The following is a 16,031-nucleotide window of genomic DNA, read 5'->3' on the forward strand; positions in this document are numbered from 1 at the left end:
AGGACTGAGATAAAATGAACACATTTCTTGCTTTATTTTTGGTCAGATAGACCTTTTTAAAATAGATCTTTTTGAAAGAGAAATAGCACTCCTGTAATTTTAGTGTATGTTTGTGTAAAATGAGTGGCAGTTTAGTGTTAATAATCCTTGCTTAGGGAAATATATTATATATATATATATATATATATCAGTTACTGAACTACAGTGAGTAATTAGCCCCTTAGCATCCCTTTTCTCTAGGAATGCTTCCTCCTGAGCTGGCTCTTTTAAATAGCTCCAGTCCTGGCTGCCTTTGTTGAGCTTGGAAATTGTGCACATATGAGAGAAATTAAGCCCTCATTTAACAGGGACACATGCCTGTCAAGTCCAGAGGAACAAAGGCTGGTCCCTGGGGGCTACTCAGCTCCCTGAGGCTGCCACTCATTCTGTTAGCAATGCTTACCCTTTACAGATTGTGTATAAAACCCAATAAATCATTTCATCTGCTCTGGTTAATATACGCATGAGCCTGAGACTTTCTTCAAAGTATTTTTTCTTTTGCTTACAATGCCATTTGTTTTATAAGAGGTGACCCTATGCTAGAGCATAGCCAGATTTTTACATTTATATAATAACATTAATGCCTGTGTAGTAAACCTGAAACGTTTATTGTCAGAAATAAAGACATTTGATGCTACATCTATTTCACACAGGAAATGTTTTATTACATTTTAATGGTCAATAATCATCAGCGGCTATTGTATAAATTACTAGTATATTCAGTTCCTCCTAAAGTTACATCTGAAATGTATGCATATTTCAACTGACAGTAAAACAACAGGGCAAATAAAATGACAGATGTGTAGCTTTGCCTTGAAAGTCTTTTCTCAATTAAAGCAAACCAAACAGGAAAGTAATTTAATGAGGAAACCATTTTGGTTTTGTTCATTATAAAATTTTATCGCAAAGATGCATCTATAAGATTCCGGATTAAAAATAATAATAATAATAAATATAAAAAAAGGACCCTGATGATTAAGAAGTATTAATAGCACAAAGCAATAACCAAAGTAAGCAACCTACAAGACAAAAAATATTCATATAAAACCTATCAGCTACCTCTGAGCATTCAAGAGCGGATAGGCACAATTATCCCCAAATATAAATGCACACACAGAGCAGAGGAATATTTTACAGTGAATAAAAAAAGCCAAATGAAATGCTGTCATTTCCACGTGAGCTCTTTTTGTTTTTAAAAAGCGGGCCTAATTCTGTACTTCCAGTATTAGACTGACATAAGTGGAGAGAAAATGAACAACACCAGCTGAGGAAATGGCACCCTGCACAGCATTCAATGAAGCAAAACTCTCACTAACTTAAGCACGAGTTTTCCCTTCTACTTGAGTGTAGGATTAAGCCAATAAAGACAAGTTAGTGGTGTAGAATAAAAACAAATTAAAGTGCAGAGCTCTATCTTCTTTCCCCAAAATGGTGAAAGCAATATTTCAATGCCTGCTATTAACAGGGATCCTTTTGTGTTTTGTCCACTCAGCAATTTTTAACTTATACATTGAAAGCATGCCATTTTTCAGGCAACAGTATTCCACTTTGTATTTAAAACCACACAATAAAGAGAGCTGACAGCTTTAATCCTGATGATACTGGGAGCCCCAAGTAAAAAGAAACTGGTAAAGCATGGAGTTTTCCCTGCTCAGCAGGCAGAGAAAAAGCAGTTCTGGATTTGATAAGTAAAACCAGATATAGTCAATGGCTATATGTTAAAGTCTTACAATTAATGGGAAATATCAACAGTCCAATGAACCAGCGTATCAGTGGGGTTTTAGAAATGGTCTTTTCTCCCATTTTCTTAGCAGGTATTCATCTGCCATACAACAGTCCTGATGTTTTGGGTGGGTGTGGGTTTTTTGTTGAGTAAAACTATCATGTAAGCTCCACTGACTTCAAAAGGGAAAAGAAATAAAATAGTAAGACTCAAAGCCTCACTTACATTTAAACAAGAAAATCCATATTGTTATTACTGATATTTTTCACTGCCAATTTGTGTCAATGTAACAAAAACCTCTGAGGAGAAGGGATGTCTATATGAGGGGCTTTACAAATGTAAGATGTAGCCCTTATTGTGAAAGGTCTGACAGCCAAAAGAGGCCATTGTAACAACAGTTCAACCACAGTGAATTCATAGTCAACCTTAGGCTGCACCCAAATGCTACAGTTCAGCTCCTGTTAACACGAAGAAATTAACAAACAAATACCAAAGAAGTACCAATTTCCGTAACATGATACTGTTATATCATGCCCCTACAATCTTAACGGTGACAAAAAGTACAATAACCTACTGCTTTGAAATATTAAATAAATAATTAAAATGGTTTGATGGAATGAGCTTTGTTTAATTTAGAAGGAACCTAGGGATCTACAGCTTCTCCTCCATTATTTATATTCAAAATGAATGACTAAATAATGGAATAAAGAGAAATTAGAAAAGTAAGAGACCAGGTCTGCCATATAGTAACAGTCAGGAATGATTCTGTAAGCATAAGGTAATTAGAAGTAAGCCCTTACGCATTACAAACAAGTTTGCCACAAAGGCTGTTGTAATTCTGGAAAGAATCTAACTAAAGCTAACTTGTGAGCAAGGATCAGGTCCAAATTCAAATCCTTGGTCCAGAAGATGACTTTAGTCATGTAAGATTTTCAATTCAGCAGAATTTGGTTAATTCCTCAGTATTCCTACTGAATTTACCTGAGTAACAGAATATTTGTTTCTAGAATAGCCATAAAGATGCATTATCCAAGCTGTTTTTTCCCCTTCAACAATAATGATCAAGAACTCTGAGACACTTTATCCACCTACTCTTTACAGATCAAAATGCAAAACGTTGCCGTGAAAACAAGGGAGAATATGCAAAGGTGTTATATGCTATGTATGCCACTGACATAATACTTTAATAGGATATGCTGTAATTTCCTGCAATTAATATCTTAGCAGAGCTATAAAGGCTTTTTTCCAAAATTATACCATTGCGTTTACAACACTAAAATTAATGTTGTGTCAACCTTTCCATTATAAGCCTCCTTTTGCAGAGGTTTATAACTTGCCTATAAAAGTATATTCTGGCCTGAAATGCAGCAGTGAAGATCTCTATTTAGAAGCAGCCATTTTGATTAAATAAAAAAACATGATTTCACATTTCAAGCATGTTTCTTGAATGTCCTACAGAGAATATTAAGAAGCAGCAAAAAGTGTAGGCATTCCTGAAATAAAAAATTACTTTCTCTCCCCAGTAAGCCTCTATTTAAAGAATGTTTCATAGCTGTGAAATTTGTTTTATATCTATACAGAAAATACATGGATTTGGGAAGCAGTAGGCTGCTTCATTGAGTCTCTCCACTTGGCTTTTTGTGCATGACAACAGTCAGCATCATGACCACACGAGATTCAAACTAGCTGAAATATTTTTTGTTTGAGGCAGTAGTGTGGTTGAAAGGGACAAACAAATACTTCTCTGGCAGGCTGATGCAGATTTACTCTGACAAAAAACAAACAAACAAAAAACTCTGTCAGAATAAATGAAGGCAAGAGCTAATTTGACAGAAAATCATGAGAGAAAGGATGATTGAGACATTAGAGATCCACCCTATGAATTCTGAATACACAGATTTCAGGTCTGTTAAATTTTTTATAAAATCTGGTGCGAGTCAATCAGGAGATTTAACTTAGATACCTAAATTAGGAGCCTACCCTCCCTGTCTAATCAACAGAAGGTAATTCAAAGCACCTGGACTGCTTTATATATGGAGTCTAAAATCCTAATTCAGTCATCCAAATTAGATATCTAAAATTAGATACCCCAAATATCTATGGGCTTTTTATTCTGCCTCAAAAGAGTGTTGTGAGGATAATACACTTGAGCTTATGAAACTCAGATATGCAGTTATAGAGGAGATGAGTATCCTGAAAATATGCAACCAATAAAATTCAATGAGATGGAAAAGGCAAAGCCAGAACAGTGATAGTAGAATCCATCCATACAAGTTACTCCTCATCACAGCAAAAAAACAAGTGCCTGACTCCTCTCCTCTAATAAAAGTTTTGTCCTTATTTACATAATATAACTTATTTTTTCAGATCAGGAGTACCAGTCTGTGTGTAGTCAGTTATATACATATTGCATCATCAGCTTTATTTTGCTACCTGTAGTTTAACATAAAGTTCCCTAGCCCAGAAGTACCCTTCCATAATGTGGGGCAGCGATAGGTCTCAAGATGGATTTCACCACCATCAACTATGAATTTTTTTGCTTTTATTATTTGGTGTTGCAACTTCAACGGTTTCTTATATACTGTCACTTTAGGTGAGTAAACTAGATGAATTCAGCATTTCATAATACACTATTGTATATTGTTTACCTCATTTATTTTCTTTTTATATTATGATTACAAACCTCTATTTAAAATTAATAACATTCTGTAGGAGTTAGTGCATGTGAATTAAGTGTGGTGATCTCAGTGCATCCCTCTGGAATTTAAAAGATATTTCACTGTGTTATATCATGTGTCGCACAGTATATCAATTTTTATTCCCCATCTCTCAAGTATGGAAAGCACACTGTGTAACTTCTTAGTTTCTCAATATACACATAATTTACCCAACCTGTGCGAATGCCTAACTTGCTGAAGATGATGTATATAAGGTTTATATAACAGACTCGTTCTTTCAAACAACTCAAAGTCTTTCATATAACCTAACCCACTATATTATCTAATTATCTGGGAGAAGGGGCTCTAATGAAGCGATGGGAAAAAAATGTAAAAAAAACAAGAAAAAAAAAAAAAGAGAGATGGTGTAAACTGCAATCTTTAATCCACTTTTCCTTACTTTAACAATGAGTTTAAAATTAGAGACAAAATACCTGGCCAGGGCATGGAAAACTATGCTTTGATAATTTTGCCAGTATCTGGATTAACTTGTTGCTTAGGAGCCAAGAGTATTAGAAATATCCATTTACTTTACTTCTAAATATATGCCATCAAATGTATAGTAAATGTTAAACAGCACCTGGTCTACTTATTTGTTTGCATGTGCTGCTACTATCTTCATGTTTCATAGCTACTGAAGCATTCAGAGAGCAATGCAGTTACTTCTTCCTTGCTGAAATTAAATATATTTTAAATAAGTTCTCATGCTCAAACTGATTCCATAATACCCCTGCATTCTTGAGAATTCCCACAGTTACTTCAAAGATCAAACAACAAAATCATCACGTTTTCTAATAGTTTTTATACACTGTTAAGGATAACTAGTGAAAAACAATTTTGATCCTTTAGGTCAGGGTTTAGCCCATCTGGTGAATTTAAGATTTTACTGTGAGATTTTCAAAAGTACTTTGCAATTTATTTTTCTAAATGCTTTTGGCCTTTTTATGTGGGGCTGTACTTCATCATTTTAGTCCAAATACCTGCTTTGGCAGACAGAAATTTTGACCTCTGATATCATCACATTCCAGTCTTGCCTGTATACCTGAATACCTCCATAAATCAAGTCATTTCAATACTAACATTTATTAACCATTTTCTTTGTTCACTATCTCCTGATGAATGTGTCAGATTTAAAAAAAAAAAAAAAAAAAAGTCATGAAAATCCATTTTTGTTGTTATTTTTGTTGTTATTTTTGTTGTTATTTTTCCCTCCTGGCCATCACATGCTTGTCAATCACAAATAATCATTGAAAAAGTAATTAATTAGATAGGAAAGGTCAATATCTTCGGCAGTTTCTGCGTCGGGGGATATGGGATATGTTTCGATATAACACAGACATTAAGACCGAAAAAGAACTCGTGTGCCCAAAAGGTTGTCTGTTTTTTCCAACTACACATTCAACTAGAAAAACAAATTACACCCTTTAAGAGCCCTGCCTCATTTATATCTTTGATATCCTGACCACAATATTAGTATTTTAAGTCCCTCTTCATATGGGATGCCCAATTCCTAAAAGCCTACTTATGTGAGTAACACTTAGATACAAGTCACCAAATATTGGCTAGGCAAGTATTACTCAAGCAAATAAGACTTCACAGGGTCAGCCCCATTGGTAGCCAGCCAGTTGGCTCTGTTTCTGCTCCCAGTTACCCATTTTAGTTTGTGCACATGTCGCTTAGGAAGGAAACTGGTTTTCTCTGCTGGAACTAATATTGCATTATAACTGCACTATGCCAAATACTGCAATATTGCAGTTACTACATAGTACTGAATGACAGTGGGGGTGACGCTGACCCATACCATTGTAGGAATAGCATCGGAAGGGTTCTAAAGAACAATCTCTGCCAAGCTTTTTGGGAGCTAAACAAGAGTGTACGAACCGGAAGCACTGTGGCTGCCAAAGAATTTTGCTTGGTTGGAATAGGCTGACCAGCAGCTAAGAGTTAGCCCTGGGCAGCAGTACAGGCAGTTAGCAAATATTTGCTTGATCTTCTGCTATCCAGGAGTTGACTATAATCTACCCATAATTATCACAGTTCAAACCTGTAAGCACAGGTGGCAGAATGAGTGTTTGGACCCAGCAGAATTAGTGAGACTGTGGCCCTGGCTTTAGCATAGTCACAGCTGAATATAAGCCCTTAAGTCACTGGCAAGATTGCAACACAACACACCCAGAGGAAAAGAAGCAACAGTACTTGAACTGGGGAGAACGGATGCCTGTGCCTACATTTCCAACTTTAAAACAGACGTGGGAGAGGGAAAGTAGAAGGGCAGATACTATCATTTTCTGTACCAACATGAGACTGAGGAACAATGACATTTACTTTGGTTTAACAAATTTCCACACATCAGATCATGTTCAGCACCCATGTGCCAAAGTTCTATTCTTCAAGTCTGTTGAAATATCACTTTCTGAAACATGTGTGCTAACATTTGGCCAACACCACCACAAGATCATTTTATTAACTTGTAGCTCAGTTCATAGACTGCTGCTCATGTTGCTAACATATGCTATTCTACCATTTACTGCTCTATAATTAGAGAAGTCATATGAAAGAGATACACAAGGCTTAATTTTTGCATTAAATACAATTTGTTTAGACTCGAGTAGGCGAAATAAAGCTATTAAAAAAAAACAAACAAAAAAAAAAAAAACCCAGACACGTACAGTGAATTAAAATAGCTGTCTCGTCTTCTAACAGCTAGAAGGCCATAGTAAAATATAATGATAAAAAAAAAAATCCATACCACCTCAAGACTAACAGTTTAAGGGATTATGTTAAGAGTGGAATCCAGAATTACACTCTGCTTTTCCAGATCAATTCTTGTTTCCAACAGCAGCTAGGAGAAGCCTTACAAATGGAGATCCAAGATGTGAGACCAGAATCTTATGAGAGGATGAAGCCTTAGCCAATGTGTCATTTTGCTTAAGCTAAAACTATGTTGTCATACTAACGCATTTTTAGTATGTTTGAGGCTGGATAAAGGATAGGGAGCACTAATGGAGTATTTATTAAAGTAGGGGCTGCTGAAAGAGTTTAAGGATCACACATTGCTTCTCCTAACACTCTGCCAACAAAGGAAATCCCAAGACAGCCAGCCAAGGAGATGGCTTTTGGTGGTAAAAGCTTTAACAGAGCTTTTGCTTAGGTAATTATCAAATAAGGAGTTTAGAACTCATTAACAAATGACTGCTTAATAATTAATAAAATATGAAACATGGAGCATATTAGTCTTTCTTTCTTGCATCAGTTTTGCTGAGCAAGTTCTGAGCTGGAACTCAGAATTGTAGGAAATGTATCTCTTCTACTATAAATTAATAAGCTACTGCTATAGTTTATTAAAGTCACCACAACAGTTTACATTTTCAACTAGCATAATCTTGACTGCTTATAAATTACAGTAGTTTTACCTATTCTTTAATCCAGAAACATCATTATTCAAATGTTTGATGCAGGCTGCAGTGCATCTATCATTACTTTTAAAAGTTAATTAGATTAGATAAAAGAAATAATTAGATTTGCATTTTTATCGTGGTTTTAAACTTCCAAAGAAGATCACAACAGTTTGCCTGTGGGCAATTAAAAACAGCATACAGCAGTGAAATATAAAGGCAAAAAAGGTCTGTTTTTCCTGGCTAATTCATGATTGAAGATACAATTACAAAATATTTTAAGGGTTTGCTAAAGCTGGGGGCTATTCCTAGACTTCTAAGCTTTGTTTATAACTCTTGTTCTCTTTCAAGGGAGTATCTGATTTGCGTACCCTGCCAATAGAAGTATCAAATTGCTTTCAATGGCTTTATTTGGTCCTTTACAGAGCTTGCTAGAAGGGGATCAGTTTCATCATCAATAACAACAAGAAAAATAGAAAAGAGAGGGGGGAAAAAAAAAAGTAAAAGAAAAGAAAATGAAAAACAATTTTTAAAAAATGGTGAGGGAAGATTATTTTCTAGAGCCAAAACAGTAGCACTGCAATTGCATTTTGCTTGTCAGTGCTGAATACAGTTTACAAAGAGAGACAATCTTAAGAGTGCACAACTGAACTGACAATAACAAGATTCCAGCTTGAGCACTTTCAGCAAGCTCACTGCAAGGAGCTTTAACCTGTGTCCAAAAGGCAATAAATGAAAGGTTTAGCACTTAAAAGTGGAGGTCAGTTACATACTTAATGATGAAGCATATCTTTAAATCTATTTCTACTATTATTATCCTAGCAAAAAATTAATTAAGCAGGTCAGGAAGGCCAGGAAGGCTAATGTGGAATGTAATTATTCCTGATCTTTAGACATGTACTTCACATAAAGAGATAATCCTTATTCAGCTCACCAGGTACCTGAGTTGTCTGTAGTTAATCATGGATAAGATGAGAGACTCATTGGTTCTTAAGTATGATCCAAATTATTCCTATTCAAGGACAGTTCAAATAGTTCTAATTTGATGCCACTATTCTTTTGTTTGCTTATTATCACAGCAATTATGTTCACTCTTTTTTACTAAAATGGACAGTGCAAATACATTAATATGAAGTTACAACAGCATGAATGTATAGATTAAAAAAAAAAAAAAAAAAGACAACTATTAGGAATAATTTCTAACAGCCAAATTAAAACAGAATACATATGAGAGCAGAAGCCAGCTCTTCTATGCTGTGGAATTCATACCTGATTCAAACAGAAAAGGAAATGACTTGCAATGAATGACATTGAGCATAGTATGGTACAGAGGAATAAGGCAAAGAGAAATGGATGAAAGTAGTATGGAATAGCTCTCCCTGTAATACTCATTGCCAGTTTTTTTTTTTCAATGTTGGAACTGCTACATGGACACAAGCCTTCACTTCTTTCGGTGTTGTCTTCTCTTTATGATGCACCACCAAATCCCTCCTCTAAACAGCTTTGTTATTTATTTCTAGGTTTTCCTTTTCTCAGACTGAGAGATGTCCTTGAAATAGCTTCATTTTGTTCTTTCTACTTCAAGAATTAATTTTTTTTTAAGAAAAAAAGAAAGATCTTTCAAGAATCTGAATCAACCTAGAGAGCTTTGACTTACCTACAGCATTTACTTAATGTGACCTTCACTGAAAGCTTTGCAGAATAATCTTAATTTGACTTACTAGATTTCAGCCTACCTCTACAGACTCCACTGTAGAAGAGAGTTTTTCCTCTTCCCTAAGAATAATTTGAATTGAAAAGTAGCAATATACTGCACTTGATTGATTTTTTTGTTTAAGTTCCCAAAACATTACACTTAAATGGAGGAGAAGAAAGCAATTTTTGAAATTTCCAATAGTCCGAGAGAACTGAGAGCAATTCCAGATTCCCAGTCCCTTTAGCAGACACACAACTGCTCTCCCCACACTGCACACCTTGAAAGTAGCATAAGCTTTGCTTAGAAAACACGAGAAAATGTTGAATATTTAATGACCTTGTTCTCTTGAAATGGCTACGGTGTTTTCACATGCTAAGCTAGGCTAATTGCCCATGGATTGCTCACAAGGTTTTGGATGTGTAACACATCCGGAGTAAGGTGCCCAAGTAAAGAGTATTAAAAAAACTAATATAAATAAAGGTATTACAATGGTTAAATAGCATAAAACATCATAAATAATAAATGCTAATTCCAGTAGGAATCCAGGGAAGGATGTGTTCTATTTAACATGAATGATTTCCACTTTTCTGTTTTGTTGACAGAAACGTTGTAAGTTCAATTTATAGTTATTTATAATTGTTTAAAGGGTTAAATGAACTAGATGCACTTACTCATGGAAACTGCTGTTTAAAAATTAGCATTGTACCTCAGAAGATGACAGTGGTACACTATGTGTCTTGTGATGATAACACTGCATAGCAATGCCCTGCTGCACACTGGAGAACATGCTGTACTCACTTTTGAGTAGCTCTGCCCAGACTGAGCTGGCACCTGGTCTACTTCCATTTTGTAACCTCTTGTAAAGGGGAGAGGCATGAAATAGTGCTATTGTCTTTTCCTGCATAGAAGGTATATTTAAAAATCTACACCATATTATGTGGGTAATTGCTGTTTCTTTAAAAGGCTTCCTCTTTAAACAAAAAGACCTTCTAAATCAAGAAGGTTATCAGGGTACAGTCCCATATTCTACCAAGACCAAAGAAATAAGCTAAGAATGTAAATGTTTATTAGAAAACCGTTTTTCCCCTCCAAGCCACAGAGAGCAGGATTTACCTCATCTCACTTCAGACCTCTACACTATAGGCATCAGCACCCACATCCCTTATAGTTAAAAGAGAAAAAAAACCCTGTCATTTTAGGGAACAATTCATCTGATATATTTTAAATGTCTACTTTAAGGAGAAATGAATTACATCCTGAAACTATTCACTCTGCTTCTCTCTGCTTACTGTAAAAACAATCTGGATAATTAATTGAGACAATATATACCGCAGTTATCTACTTTTGATATGATGAATTCTATCTAGCATAAGTAGTAAGACTTGCATCTCAGTATTGGGTTTTCCTGAGAAGATGCTGGGAGGGAATACAGGAGAAACAGCCCAGTGCTACATCTCTCACTTGCCCCCTCATTTAGTTCCATCCCGCCTAAAGTCCACCCTTAGAGAGCTACAGGTCTCAACAAACTGCAACCCTCAAAATCAATTTAAGAGCAAGAAAACCTACTATGAACTGTCAAGGTGACTTAGCAATTAACTCTCTTAAGCAAATCCTGGCTAGCAAACCTGCCAAAGAATTAAGTAAGAACCAATAAACAAAGAGGAATCACATGGCTTACAAACAAATGGACTATGTAAGCAGGTGCTTCGCCCAGGAAACAACCTCCTAACAAGCTTTTGAGATGGCATCTGTCCAACATACATAGTGTTTCACACTGAAGTTGACAATGTTCCTCAGGCAATGAGAAATGCACTACCAGTCTAGCTAACAATCTAGGAGAGGAGATGGTCTTCTCTGTCTCAAATACACTGATTAGACTCACATCAATATCATTTGTTCCATGCAAATATAAATTAAAAAACCCAAACTCCTGGGGAGTTAAGGAACTTTAAAGCAAAGATAAGGAAGGATTAGAGAGAAATAATTCAGCTCGCATTAACAAAACAATCATTAGAAGACCTAATAGCATATATGTCTAGGAAAAGACATACGCACAAAAAGAAACCAACTTGTGGGGTTCAGTACTATGTATGAAGAAACTGGGGAGTGAACAAGAAAACAAATCTGCAAGCTATTCTAAGACAGCATTTCCCTGGCATGAATAAAGCTACTGGTCAGTGATTCAACTGAATCATAAAGTGACTTCAAACTTTTTACTAGAGAGCAGGACACCTCCCAGTAACACATGCTCACATTCTCTAAACAAGGACAGAACAAGCTGGTATGATTCCTCTTGCTCCCTTAGGGAACAAGATGGCATCCTTCTTCCATTCACAATTCTAACATCCCTTCCACCCTTGACGTACCCCACATATGAATGTGTACTCTTCCTATAGACAGTGACAAACACGGTGCTTTAAAATTCAATTGTATCTCTCAGTCCAGGTATCAATACATTTATATATTGATTAAACTCATGAAAGTTCAACAGAAATTGCACTATAACAGTCGCAGAAGCATTTAAGTGCATTTCTTTTGTATGAGGAAAAAAGCCTTCAGTTTTGTCATCTAATAGCATGGCAATCAGCTGATAGTCCAAAACTTAAGGAAATGGTTGGGAAGACCATAGTCTGTGAGACCAAAATGAAATATTTAAATCCGAAAACAGTTCGATGAAAATGCTTTCAAAGTAGGAGCACATGTATTTGAATACCTGCAGTGCACTCCCAGATTCATGCAGGTAAAATTTCACTGAACTGGAAAATCTCAGAATCATTTCATACGGAAGGGACTTTTAAGAGCCATCCTGTTCAACACTCCTGCAATGACCAGGAATACCTACAGCAAGATCAGCAACACAGAGCCCCATCCAGCCTGACTTTGAATGCCTCCATGGATGGGGCTTCCACCACCTCTCTTGGCAGCTTGTTCCATTGCTTCCCCACCCTTTTTGTAAAAAAAAAAAAAAAGAAAACCTTTTCCTTCTATCCAATCTAAATCTCCCCTCTTTTAGCTTGAAGCCATTTCCCCTTGTCCACAAACGCTCTGCTCATTGAAGAAAATCTCTGTCCAACAAAAATGCATTTACAATAATTTTTGAGGGCACGGAGACCTTTCCTAAAAGGCTCCTTTACTCAGGCATGTTAGTAAAGCATGTGGCTGCTTTATTTTAGTCCCTTCCAACTCCATAAATGGAATTTAAGTATAATCAGAAGAGAGCAATAAAACACACTGACCTGGATCTGTTGCTGCAGAAGGTTGATTTTGTGCTGCTGCTGCAGGAGCTGCTGCTGTTGTCTTGCAATCTATGAGAAATAAAATTTCCATTAAATTAAAACAGTAATATTGAAATTTCAATATTATCGAGTGAAAATGTTTTCTGTTATTTTTTACTTCATTTTTATCAAGGATCAGTTTTTTTCTTTACACGGAATACATTATAGAGATATCCGTGCATGTGATATAAGCATTTTAAACTTAGAAGCAATGTGAAAGTGTAGCTATCCTGCAAGAAATATGTATTTTAAGCACTTAGACCTCAAATCAGGAAAGCATAAAAACAGAGGTTTAGCTGCGTGCATGTGAATAATCTCATTGCTATTCAACAAAGCGTTTAAGCCTGTGGTGAACTTTGTCTATGATGCATTACTGTTAGCTACAATGGGAATGAAACACATGCTTAAAATTAAGTGCTTTGCTGAATGGGGATGGGATTACTCAGGTGCTTAAGGTTAAACACACATTTTCCTGCTTTGCTGAACTGGAGCCTTAGCTAGTATTTATAGATGTTTCACTATTCAGCACAAGATACCAGGGCAAGCTTCTCCTAACTTCCTTCACAGTAAGCAGCACATTGCTTCCCTTATGCATCTCAAAGTCCTCCTTGAAACTACTCCAGGAAGTAAGGTCTTACACAGTATAAAAGCAGCATTTGATGCTCAGCAGGTTATCCTCAACACAACATTGTGAAATAAGTAAATATTCCCACTCTCAGTTGGTAGATTCAGTAAATGATCTTGAGAGTAAAGGTTCAATACATATCTAAGAGGAGAGAAGCAAGCACGGGGGAGAACAAAGACTCATGAGAGATGCTGCCCTGCCCTGACTGTTCCTACACACCCTCCAAAATCAGCACGCAAAGGCAGAAGGGAAAGGGAATCCTGCCCTCAGACCTGCTCCTCGTGATGGGCTAGGCAGCTGGCAGCTATAGGGAAAAGCCATGGGAAGTGGGGGGAACTGGACAGCTGCTTTAGGAGGCAAACTGAACAGCAGACTGTAACAAGGGCAAGATTTGTGTTTCCTAGAAACTCCAGCTTCAGCACTTCTGCTTTCATTTCTCAAATATAATTTCCCCTCCTATCAATATTTATCTAGAGCAGAGGAACCCCATAAAACAGTACAAATTTGGTGACACTGGTAGTTTGATCATTGAAGTCCATTGTTTCCATTTTGGCGAAAACCCAGACATGCTCTGTTGTAATCAGAGAAAGCTGAACAAAATATTTTTGTGATTACAAAACAAAAATAAAGTGAATGAAAGGTAGCAAGACTGATTTGGAAATAAACAATCACACAGTCTTAGTGCAAACTATTCAGAATAACTCATAAGGAACCTGCAGGCACATATTAGCAGCTCATAACTGCTCACAGAGATCAAGTCTGTCATTTCCTTCAATCTCTCACTTTTTCACCTGGAAATAACTGACATTTTTTTCCACTGCTACAGTTAAGATTCGCTTTTCTATGGGGGACCAACAAAAAAAATCCATATGTTCTAAGTCTTGCACATGGCCTCAAAGAGAAAACCTGAGTTCTGTGATTCTGGGGCTGGATCAAAGCAAAGTGCAACATAAGAAGAATCAAGCAACTACCAAAGTTCAGAACAACGATGTCTGCAACAGGGATCAAACTCCCTTCATGTGCTTGGTGGTCAAATATTTCTGGACAAATCTCCCAGTAAATTCAATAAAATTACAGTGAATGCAGACTGAAAAATCAGGCCCTACTCTGTTAGTTAAAACAGCAGCTCAAGCAGAGGTGCCTGTGTGCCCAGAGGCAGCTCTTAGCACCTCAAGTCACCTGTTATCAGTGGTCAGCAGTGCCATCTGTGCTTAGAAAAGCAACCCTGTGCTACAAATATTTATATATATTCAACAAACCTACATGAGCGCTTGTGTTACTATTTTAATTAGTAATACATCAATTGTGCTATTACACATTTAGGCTGTATTGCTCATCACTAAAGGTGAGTTCTGCTGTGTTTCCATTCACAGTGTAGGACTGTAAGGTGGAATGATACAAAGATGGTAACAGATATTCAAAAGATTATTTATGAGGAAAAACTCACCGATATGGACACCTTCACTAGGAAATGCTGAGCCAATCTCCACTGGGGAGCAATCTCCAAGAGATGCTGCCTTAGTGGTGGTCAGCCCTTAAGTGAGGTCTAGAGGAGGTGCAGTCAAGCTCCACCCCTTCCGGGAGCACAGCTAAATTACTCTCACCTGTGCTCCCACAGCTGACCTGACACTTGCCTCAGCTGATTAATCAGAGGTTCTGGCTGTGATTACCAATTTCCCATACAAGGACATTCCATGCTGCTAAAATGTCAGTGAAGGTATCTGAAGGATTATTATGATACCGAGTTCCAGAAAAGAATTTCTTTAGTTTCATATTGAAATCAGACACTGAATGGAGCTGCATCATCGGTCATTCTTTCTGACATATCTTTTTTCACAGATTCACAGTACTCTATGTCAAGGTTTGTTTGGAGCTGCTGGTGACCCATCTGCTACTGCACGTAGTAATCTATAGCCAAGGCAACAGTGAGACCTTTGTTTACACATACAAAGGCACTGACTTACTGAAGTTCTGATTGCTTGTGAACAGATTTTGTAGTTGTATGTACCATATAATACCATTTGAATAGGCATTTCCTGAAGAAACCCAGAAAAATACCATGAAGCAGCTCATCTTGGTGGTTCCTCTTAGACAGAACAGCACTCTGATGGAAGATGTATCCAGTATCCCACAATGCAATTTACCATAGCAGAATCTTGATGTACAGACTTGACACAGTAAAGCAGGGTACACAAGCACCATGTGGCTCAAATTCTGAATTTTATTTGCCTATCGGTTGAGCTACATGCTTGCTTCATTGAGCATGACAACCTAGTTTTAAGTGTCATTTAATTTTCATTTTGAAATATAATTACAAAGTGTTCACTGTAAGATATCACTCGTCTGCAAATGTGTCAAGATTAATTTGTGCTAGCTTATTCACAAGTGTCAATAGTTAATTACTGTGTCATCTCTGGATGGCTAAATGACATTCTAACTTCTGATTTTTTACAGTGTTCCTTTATGTTATTTTCCATTAGGGGATGAGTCCATATTCCTACATGTGGGCAAATACTCAAGCACATAAAATACGAGACGTCACAACTCATTAAAATCAACAG

At 36.6% G+C, this 16,031-nt stretch overlaps 1 protein-coding gene across 1 annotated transcript in view; it reads right to left on the reverse strand.

Annotated features, from left to right (window-relative positions):
- SOX6 (SRY-box transcription factor 6) overlaps positions 1-16,031 on the reverse strand; it is a 399,666-nt gene that overhangs the window by 123,414 nt on the left and 260,221 nt on the right. Inside the window, exon 11 of the mRNA XM_032444750.1 lies at positions 12,807-12,875. Within this exon, the coding sequence (XP_032300641.1) occupies positions 12,807-12,875 (69 nt within the window). The remainder of the gene's footprint in view (positions 1-12,806; positions 12,876-16,031) is intronic.

The sequence above is a fragment of the Coturnix japonica genome, chromosome 5 (assembly GCF_001577835.2).
Source record: "Coturnix japonica isolate 7356 chromosome 5, Coturnix japonica 2.1, whole genome shotgun sequence".
NCBI lineage: Eukaryota > Metazoa > Chordata > Aves > Galliformes > Phasianidae > Coturnix > Coturnix japonica.